Source organism: Oryza brachyantha, chromosome 1 (assembly GCF_000231095.2).
Source record: "Oryza brachyantha chromosome 1, ObraRS2, whole genome shotgun sequence".
NCBI classification, from domain to species: Eukaryota; Viridiplantae; Streptophyta; class Magnoliopsida; order Poales; family Poaceae; genus Oryza; species Oryza brachyantha.
In genome coordinates this window covers 19,067,872-19,079,124 of record NC_023163.2, presented here as the reverse complement: position 1 = coordinate 19,079,124, position 11,253 = coordinate 19,067,872, and the positions used below count along the sequence as shown (strand labels likewise).

The 11,253-nt window shown below is 36.4% G+C and overlaps 1 protein-coding gene across 1 annotated transcript; it reads left to right on the top strand.

The window, feature by feature from the left end:
- Window positions 1-4,511: 4,511 nt before the first annotated feature.
- LOC121054930 (uncharacterized protein sll0103-like) lies at window positions 4,512-10,396 on the top strand. The gene is given in 4 exon segments (XM_040525987.1): window positions 4,512-5,247; window positions 5,250-6,114; window positions 9,932-10,067; window positions 10,232-10,396. Coding segments are annotated over 4 exon segments (1,902 nt in total).
- The last annotated feature ends 857 nt before the right edge of the window (window positions 10,397-11,253 follow it).

The following is an 11,253-nucleotide window of genomic DNA, read 5'->3' as shown; positions in this document are numbered from 1 at the left end:
TTTTAGTTTACAAATAAATGCTTTAAGCTAATAATTCCTAAGCTCCTCACTCTAAATGAAGTCATTGTTCATACGTTTGTATTGCGAGGCTCTTGACACCTTATGTTGACACTCCAAAACACTATCGTAGAAACCTTTAGATGTGTCTACTAGAACCTTAGAATGTCTGGCTCTGGCTTGCTTGAGATACCTTAACCACCAATGTGATAATGCCGTTTGTAACCCCAGCACCAAACTTAATTTGTTGATCCCTTTTGGCTTTATATGAAGAGAACTTATACGGTACAATATATTGGAAGTATATACTATCAGTATAGATAAGGGTGTGTTTGTGATTTACGACAAAATAAAAAATATCATTTTAGTAATTTCATGATTTAGCTTCAATCCAATGGGGAAATCAATCCGAATTCATGATTCCTAATGTTAAAATCAATCCATAGAGAGATGATGACGTGTGAGGTGGCAACACGAATGAAATTCGTTCTAGCACTGCCCTATATTCTAAATTTATGAAACTATCCCAGGAATAACAGAAAAGGATAAAATTACCCTTTCAAATTTACTGCAATCTAATTAACTGAAAAATCTAGCAGTACCGTAAACGTTATCTTCTATAAAAGCTGGGTCGAGACCTTCTCTCTAAAAAAAATAATGCCGTTTTGTAACCACTTGAACACCTAGGGAGAAAGAAAAGTGACCTAGTGCCAATGTGAATGTTGAGTCACGAGTCACGATGATATAGCTTGAAGGAGATTAGGCTCTAAAAGAGAGGAGTATAAATTGACTAGGGCATAGATATTGGTTAGTTTCATGTGAAGTTACTTTTGAAAGTTTAATTATAGACTAGGTATCCCAACATATATATGCATTTGAAAGTGGAAACTATTGTAAACTTTTAAGGGATAACCCTCATCAATTGCATGTCATCTAAATAGTTACCAAATTTTTCTTTAAAAATTATAAAGATAGATTAATACTAAATATATAACTATACAAATTAACATACAAGTTCAAATATATATTCTATAAATTGTAACAGAAATAACAAATTTAAACTGAATATAATTTAAATTTGTTATTTTTGTTTCCAATTGTTAGAAGTCATATTTAAACTTGCATGTTTATGAAGTGACATATATCATATTGACCTATCTTCATTTTTTTTAATTTTTATAACTATTTAGATGACATATGATAGATGGGGGATGCCCACTCGAGAGTTTAGAATCCAGGTTCATTTGAAAGTATATAGTTGAGTCTCAATTATAAATGTTTGGTGGCAATCTGAATATTACTGAAAAGACATTTTTAACTATGTCTGTCCCTATTTCAGAGAAGCTTTTTTTACCATCCTTAAAAAAATTATTTAGAGGTATCACATTTTCTATTGTAAAAACTTGGTACAGTAAAGGGGTCAACTTGTCAAATAATATATTTGCAAATAAAAACTAATTTGTAAGTAAAATTTTTATATATATGTCTTCGTAGCAATCTAAAAGCAAATGCTAAAAAATAACTGTGATGTAAACACCTCAAAATCAACTCTAACTTTAAGGATGGAAATTTAAATTTTGGTTTATAATGATAATCAGAAGCGAAAGGATGAGTACGATACCTAAATAAAGGTAAAAAGATTATAACAAAAATTTGGTATCTAGAGGTTCTGCGAGGTATGAAAAAACTAGCATGGTGGCCTGCACATATTGCGCGGCTAGCATCATTATAAATTGTATCTCTATAGGGTTTTTTATCTTGATAATAATTATTCTTAATTGTTAATTTGAATTTAAATTTTTGTAAATTATATTTTTATATGGAACCTCATTTACATGTGTTCCGAACTATACTTGTACATAAATTCATTTCTGCATAATATTTAAGTTGTAATTCAAATTTTAATACTTCTATATTGTATTTATATGTTGACCTTTTCTCTTAATTTTACTTATTTTTAGCTGGAATCTTAGATAATTCTAAATTATATTTATAGATAGACTCTTCTCTTAATATCAATTATTTTAAAAATTTTAATTTGAAATTTGGGTTTTTCTAAACTATATTTACAAATAGACTCTTTAATTATTTTTATTTTTTAATTCTGAAATTGTATTTATAATTAGATCTTTTTTGTTTTTGTCATTTACATGTATTCTAGGTTGTCTTGTACATAGATACTTCTAGATTGTATTTATGTTTACTCTTTCTGTTTATTTTACTTATTTTAACCGAAATTTTAGATATTTTTCAATTGTATTTATAGATGGAATCGTCTGTCAATATCAATTATTTTAAATTTTTAATATGATATTTCGATAAAATTTGGATTTTTCTGAACTATATTTACACATGGACTCTTTTTTCTTTATTTTTAATTCCAAAATTGATTCTTTTTTTGCTTTTCTCATTTACCTGTACTCTAAGCCGTGCTTCTACATAGATACTTTTAAAGTGTATTTATATGTTGACTCTTTCTCTTAATTTTACTTATTTTAACCAGAATTTTAGATGTTTCCATTATTTGTAGATGGGCTCTTCACTCAATATCAATTATATTAAAATTTTTAATATGAGATTTGGATAAAATTAGGATTTTTTAAACTGTATTTACATGTGAGCTCTTTTATCGTTTTTCTTTATTTTTAATTTCAATGGATTCTTTTTTTGATTATTGTGAGATTTATCTAGCCCATAATAATGAACGTGGTGAATTCTTTTCTTATTGCTTTGGATTTTCCTTCAGATAAATAAAAGCTATTTGTCCGACTGAATAGGAAAGGTGTCTGGCTCCTTTAATCATTGTTATTTTTAAAAATTGGAGTTCCATGGAGGCAAAACAGTACAATAATCATATGGCTTGCCAACAAAGCTAGCCTTAGAGGAGTTGTTTTTGTTCATATGGAACAAAAGAAGAGTACTAATATTACCCCAAAGAGACTAAGGGATTGCTTAGATGGGGCTAAACTTTTTAACCCCACGTCACATCGGATGTTTAGACACTAATTTGAAGTATTAATTATAGACTAATCAAAAAACTAATTTCATAAATAAGAGCTAATCCGTGAGACGAATTTTTTGAGCCTAATTAATCCATAATTAGAAAATGTTTACTGTAGCATCACATAGGCTAATTATGGATTAATTAGGCTCATTAGATTCGTCTCGCAAATTAGTCGAAGATTATGCATGGGTTTTATTTGTAGACCATGTTTACTGTTTATAATAAGTGTCAAAACATCCGATGTAATTAGGGACTAAAATTTAGCCCCTAGAAACAAACACCACCTAAAGTTCAGGCGCTGATTGAGACAAAAGGAAACGTACGTTAGGAATCGAAGTGACTTCCAAAACTTGAAGGACTAACTGACTATTTTCCCAACAGTAACCAATGTAACAAAGACCTCTCCGGCCTTCCACATCATTCACAAAAGTCACTAGTAAAAGTAAATGCATGCTTGTTTTCAAAGGAAAACCCGTCGTAGTACTACTGCATGTAACAAGCCAGATTTAAAACTTTGTTTTACTCAAAATATAAGTATCCTTATATTAATTTATATAATTTTATTACACCAAAAATTCCCTAAGCAATCATAAATTTAAAAAGCAATATAAGTAATCTAAAATTTAAAAGTTAATCACTGCTATAACTAAAATATTATTCTTCAATTAAATCTTAATATTTACAAAACAACATGAAAATACTTATATTTTGTATTTTCATTTTAAAACGAATGACCTTGAAGAGAGCATACATTTTCTCCGCCTCTCCGGCTCTCCGCAGCACGCTTTAGTAGGGACATAGATTTAGACGTCTCAGTCATGCCCAGCAAGTTAGTTATATGCTGATCTATTCTCATCGGTCTTTTGCTGCATGGTGATCCTCGTCGACAGGACTTGTTGCGTGTCAAGTCTACTCTGAACCAACAATTCTTTTGTCGTTGTGAATAACCGTACCATGTACCTAGTTTGTCGGTGTAAGCTGTTTTTCTACTATTATTAAGAATACATTGAGATCCTGTATCATCCAGCGTAAAAAATTAGTATCTCTGATAACTAGAGAACTAAACTTTTATCATAAAATTTTATTTTAGTCGTAATACTACACTGTGTAGTTCAAGGCACCCATCCTTTTCACTTAATATAACAGATATAGCTCTTCATCTGCTAGCTTGTCATCGCAGAGATAGCTGTTTTTGCCAGCCAAGAAGTGGGAAATAGTTTTTAGCATGTGTTTGCATGTCATCTAAATAATCATTAAAAATATGAAAAATTGACAAGATAGATTAATATGAGTTATATCACTCGGAAAACATGCAAATTTAAATTTAACTTCTACAAGTTGTAGAAAAAAAACAAAAAACTGAAACAAACTATACTCATATTCATAATTATTTTTGTTATTTTTGCTACAACTTGTAGAAAATGAATTTAAACTTGTATGTTGATAGAGTGATATAACTCATATTAAACTATTTTCTTAAACTTTTTTGTATTTTTTTATGACTATTTAGATGGGGAACAAGCGCCTACCGGTGATGCAAGTGCGTCTTGTCAAGTACCATAACCCCGTCGCGTCCCTGGCCCCCAACGAGCTGGAGGTGATGCTCGAGCTCAAGGGCATCTCCTCCTTCGCCGACAGGGCAGGCCTGGACCTCGTCGCCGTCATCGACGTCAGCGGCAGCATGGGAGGTGACGGGCTCGCCAAGGTGAAGTCAGCCCTGCACTTCGTCATCCACAAGCTCAGCGGCCTCGACGACCGCCTCAGCATCGTCACCTTCTCCGACAACGCCGCTCGCCTCTGCCCGCTGCGCTTCGTCACGGAGTCCGCCCGGGACGAACTCAAGGCCCTCGTGGACGGCCTTGTGACCGACGGGACGACCAACATGAAGGCCGGCCTCGAGACCGGCCTCAGTGTTGTCAACGACCGAAGGCTAACAGCCGGCCGCGCCGTCAACGTCATGCTCATGTCCGACGGCATGCAGACCCGCGGCGGCGACGCAAAAGACGTCGAGCTCAAAAACGTGCCCGTCTACACCCTTGGCTTCGGCACGCACCACGACCCCGACTTAATGGAAGCGATCGCGCGGAAGAGCCTTGGCGGGACGTACAACTACGTCGCCGGCAGCGCCAACCTCACAGGGTCCTTCTCCTAGATCCTGGGCGGCCTCCTCAACATCGTCGCCCAGGACCTCGAGCTCACCGTCACGCGGTTCCAGGGCGAGGCCACCATCAAGAGGGTGGACGCGGGGCCTACCCGCGGACCGACATTTCCGGCGACAGCTCCTCCGTCACCGTCAGCTTCGGCACCCTCTACAGCTCAGAGGTGCGCAGGGTCATCGTCTACCTCGCGCTCGGCGACAAGACCGCCTCCCGCCAGCACGATGCCAACGTCGGCATGGCCCATTACAGGTTCACCTTCCAGACCCAGCAGGTGACCTCCAACCCCGATCTGATCACCGTACACCGTACGTGGAGCGCGCCAGGCGCCGACACGAAGCCACGGCCGGTGGAGACCGAGCTGGCCCGGCAGCACTACGCAGACTTGATCAGGGAGGCCACCAAGATGGCCGAGGCCAACGACATGGAGAATGCGCAGTACAAGCTGGAGGCGGCGCAGAGAGCGCTGGAGAACAACCTCGACCAGGCGAACCCGATGCTGGCCAAGCTCCTGGAGGAGCTGCAGAAGCTGCGGAGGTTCATGGAGGAGTGGCGCCTCTACATGACAGAGGGCCGCCTCTGCGCCGCCTCCACGCTCACCTCCCACGACCTCCAGCGCGACACCGTCAAGGGGGAAGCCGACACCACGGGGCCCTATGTCACGCCACGCATGCGCAACTACGTCGAGCAGGCCCAGGAGTTCGACAAGAACCCCGAGGCAGCGCCGCCGCCACCCGCCAACGAAGACGACCCGGAGCCGGAGGTGGTCGAGGCACCCGCCGAGGACAACGTCCCAGAGGTTCCGCCAGACGTGGCGGCGGGGGAAAGGAGGACGCTGTCGGCGGCGCTTCGGGTGGCGACGGCGGTGCTAAGCCTGGCGGCCTTCGTGCTCATTGCCAGCGTCCGCACGTCCGGATGGGACAGCGACCGCTACGACCTCTACGAACAGTACTACAGGTTAATGCATGATCATTTGCCTGTTGGCTTAGAAAACTCGCACATTTAGGCCTTTTTTAGTTCAAAAAAGTTTCTCCAAAAACATTATATCGAATCTTTGAACATCTAAATAAAGCATTAAACATAGATGAATCAAAAAACTAATTGCATAGTTATGTAAGAAATCATAAGAGAATTTATTTAAGACTAATTAGTGCATGATTAGTCATAAGTGCTACAGTAACCAACATGTACTAATAACGGATTAATTAGACTTAAAAGATTCGTCTCGCGATTTACAGACGGACTCTGAAATTTATTTTGTAATTAGACTACGATTAATACTTTAGATATGTGTTCAAAAATTTGATGTGATGTTTTTTTTAAAAATTTTGCAAACTAAACAACTCCTTATCTATCTATTATGTATATAAATAGGAAAAGTAGCCACCACGTTTACTCTGACAGGCTAAAAAATCCTACATTAATTGAAGGAAAATAAGAGAAAAAAAGAAAAGAAAATAAAATGGTTGATTTTTTGGATGGGACAAGGAGGAAAGAATGGGATTGATTATTTTGGATCGGACAAGCTAGGAGGGAAAGAACGTGATTGAGAAGGAATTTTGGTTTTTTTTGGATCGAGCCGTTGAAGAAAAATAGGAGATAAAAAAGAAAAGATAATATTTTTTTGGTAAAATTTGCTATGAGCATCGAAAACGCATAATTAACTGTTGCACACCGTAAGATCAAGAACTTACTGCAGGGCACCACAAAAGTGTGGTAATTAGCTATAGGGCACTCCGGCCAATTTTATATTTTTAGAATTACGTGGTCCTATTTTGTGGTGCCCTGCAGCAAATTCATGATCTTACGGTGTCCAACAACTAATTACGTGTTTTTTTATACCCTGTAGCAAATTTTGCCTATTTTTTTGGAATCGGACTAGGAAAGGGGAAAAAATTAGGGGTTTTTTTAATCAGAGCTGCTGTCATTCGATCCCTACGAAGATCTCGTGCAAGATTAAACAAAAAAATCTCATATGCCTAAAAATATTTAATTTATTTTATAAGTAAACGTAATGTTATTTGAACATATTATGAACAATACAAATAAGTAATATAAATGAAAAATATGTGATTGAAGAAGATGAATGGAAGAAGAGATATTATGCCATAAATTTTGTACAACTCTGTAGTATTATTCTTAGATTTATTATATTATTAAGATAATACAAAAGAAGTCACTCTTTTACTTTACGTGAAACATTAAATATAAAAGTTTGACCTAAGTTAGGTCCGAGTTTAAAACTATATTGCCACTTTAGTATTTATATTTTATAATATAATATGAAACTATATTTGATATTATATAAGAAATTTCATAACAAAGTTAGCCGCGCGCAGTCTGCGCGGACCACGATACTAGTTATTTATATATTTATATAGTATGCATATGCATTCACTAATCAACATATTTAGCATAGCATACTTGAGCAGTGAAGCATGAGGGGAGTTTGGGCCCATTTGGCACCACTCGACTCAACTTACCTAGAGCTAGAGTTAAGCCAAATGGTATAAATTCTAATTTTTTAGGAGCAGCTTTTTTTGGAGCGGAGTTGGTGGAGCTCCTCCTAAAAATGAACTATATAGGTGGAGTTGAGTTTTTGCTACTCTACAGCTCTACTCCATGCCAAAAGACTCATTGTCCTTTATTATTTTCTTGTGATTACTCAAATCTGCCACTCATATACTAATCTATTCTCTCTCCGTCTCCCTCCGTACGAGAAGCGTAGGGTGGTTTGTCGCGGTGACGGCGCACGTAGGACTCGCTGGCCGTGCTCGCGGAACAATAGATTTATACCATAGCATATTATTTTGTGCTCATTTCATTTATATTTATGACAATACTACTATATAATATTACTAAACATTGTTGTGTGTTAACTATCATATAGTATTTTGTAACCATACAGTTGTGTCGTTCAAATTTAAAAGGAAAATAATCAATATTTAATTACATGAAAAATAAACATAATTAAATTATGACTTAATCATGACAACACATAATCCACAAGGGTATTATTGTTAATCTACTATGTATCTTTTTTTATGAGTTCTAGAGTAGACTAATCTAGTCAAATAGTTTTGATCTGCTCTCCAGCTCTATAGGAGCAACTCTAACTAGAGTTAGAGTTTGGAGTTAGGATTTGAAGTTCAGAGCCCTAACAAACTCAGGGGGTACCTCCTTGTCCATTGCATATTATTCAAATAGTTATTATTTTTTAAAAATAAAGATAAATTAGTATGAGATATATTATTTCACAAACATGCAAAGTCAAATATGGCTTCTATAATTTATAACAAAAATAACAAATTAATTTTAAATTTTAAATAGCATACATAATTTTTATAAGACCTATTTGAACTTGCATATTTGTGAAATGATATATCTCATATTAGGCCCTGTTTCTTTCAGCTTGAGATTATTATAATCTAGATTATTGGAAGTAAGCTGAAAGAAACATACAACTTATTGAAGTAGCTTATTATAATCTGGAGCCCAGCTTACTATAATCTGATAAGCTTATTTAGGTGAGCTTTTTCTAATTTATTGGATGAAAAAGTACCCACCATGCTATCCCAATCCATCTTTAGACTTACAAACCCAATAATCTGCGCTCTAATAATCTAGGAAAGAAACAACTTACAACTTATTCTACTACAGATTATAATAATCTAGCTTATAATAATCTAACTCAATAATCTAGATTATAATAATCTTAAGCCGAAAGAAATAGGACCTTAATCTATGTTCTTAATTTTTTTAAAGAACTTTTTGATAACATGATATGCACCTTACGAGGAGACATCCTTCAGGGTTTAAAATTGTTTCCTTTCCTGCATCCTGACACTTTTCTAGAAAAAACTTTCTGTCTGTCCTAGCGAAGATCTTATTTCTGACGTTCACCATTTATCCCACAAATCCAAACTTTATTTCTATGGGTTATAGCTAACCAAGCTTAAGCATACAGAACTAAAGATAACTAAGAGTTTTAATGCAGGATACTATAGTTATTTCTCTTCACTGATAATTTGTCTAAAAATTGCTATACATAATAATAAAAGTATTTATGGAGAGAGTAACTTGATATATGCCTGCCGCCCCGCTGACACATACGCTGGCTGCGCTCAAACGCATCAATGCATGATTATATGGGAAAGTTTTTATATGGTATACTATTCAAACATGCATGTTTAAATTTGACATATACAAGTTGAAAATTGATTTTTTTTAGCAGTAGCACTATGCACAGTGCATATTTTGGCATCATCAAGTTTTGGTAGTGCTGGGTATGTTTGGTTTTAGTCTCACCAAGTTTTGGTAATATTTCTAATAGTGTTATTTTTCAGAACTACTCCAAATTTTGGTAGTGTAGCAAATGATAAAATATGTTACCCTACAAAATTTAGTGACACCAAAATTTAATAAGGGTGAGAATATCAAGAAACCAACACGCCCATATTTTTGCTTCTGATAGCTTACGCTTATAAACCAAAATTTGAATTTTCAGCCTTAAATTTTGAGTTGATTTTAGAGATTTTTTTATCGTAGTTTATTTTTTAGTTTTGGCTCTTAGATCGATAAGAACACGTATGTAAACAAGTTATTCACAAATTATTTTTTATTTATTAATATGTTGTTTGATTTTTTTCACCCCTAAGTCAACCCTTTTTCCAGAAATAGATTTAAAATTCAGACTGAATATAGTTGACGCTATATAAGTTCATAACAGAAAAACAGTTTATCTGAATTTATAGTCTTGGCTTCACTATGGCAGGTACGCTGTCGGTGTGAATATGGTAGTCTGCATCTACTCGACCGCGCAAGCAATCGTCGAAATCCACCGCCTCGTTTCGCCAAGGTTTGCTCCTCGGCACCCAATGATCTACTGCGTCAGCCTCTTCCTGGATCAGGCAAGCCCACTCTAACCCAGTACTCCTACATTAATCCATCGCTTCTTCATTTTCTTTTTCTTTTCCTCTCTGAATTCTGAACCATCCATCAGTTCTTCAGTTCAACATGCGCCACTGCAAAGCGGAGGCAGAGGTTTGTGTTTTTTTTTTCGGTTTGGCTGAAGGTGTTGGCGTACCTCCTCATGTCGGCCTCGTCGACGGCGGCGTTCGGCAAGGAGCCACTCAACACGAAGATCAACAACGCGGTGTGGCAGTCGTTCCTTGGCTTCCTCGCGCTGGCCGCCACCGCGCTCATCTCCATGGACAATCTCTTCCGCCGCATGGTCTGATTGAGGCTCTGGCTGTGGGGTGCGGAGACAGCCTACTGTGTATGCTAGCTCTTCTCGCGTAGATTTCCCATTACATGTTTGTTGCAAATAAGTGGACGCGTATGAGATCAGACACGCTGTTCTAGAGAACATTATTTATTTTTTAGAGCAATTTTACAGTCTAATAAAAAGTACCTTGAGATACTGGTACCTCGCGGTATCAAATCGTTTTTGATCGTTGGATCTAACAGTACACATCCTACTTAGCTAGATCCAATTATGAAAAATGATTTGGTATCTCGAGGTATTTTCTGTTGAACCGGAGCAAATCTCTTCTTTTTATAAACAACTAATTTGAGAAATATACATGGGTGTGAATGGGAAGTCGTGCGAACACTATTACGAGGTCGGGCATCTAGCTACTATGGTTGCATTCGCAAGTGACCAAGTAAAACTTTTACTTCATTTTTCATGCGCACGTTTTCCAAACTGCTAAGCGGGATATTTTTAAAATATATATATGAAAGCTGTTTAAAAAATCAAATTAATTTATTTTTCACGTTTGTAAAAGTTAATATGTAATTAATCATATACTAATGGATTTTCTCGTTTTATGTGATTTGATTTGCCTGGTGGTCGTTGCTAACTTCGAATGCAGCCTACGATACTCCCTTCATTTTATAATGTAAGACTTTCTAGTCTTACCTAAATTTATATGGATGTTAATAAATCTAGACATATATATAAATTATATAAACTTATCAATTGATGAATTTAGACAAGGCTAGAAAGTCTTATGATATAAAACAAAGATAGTAATATGTTACATGTATACAAAACACAGAACACTGTAATGGACTAATGGTGTTAGAAACTTA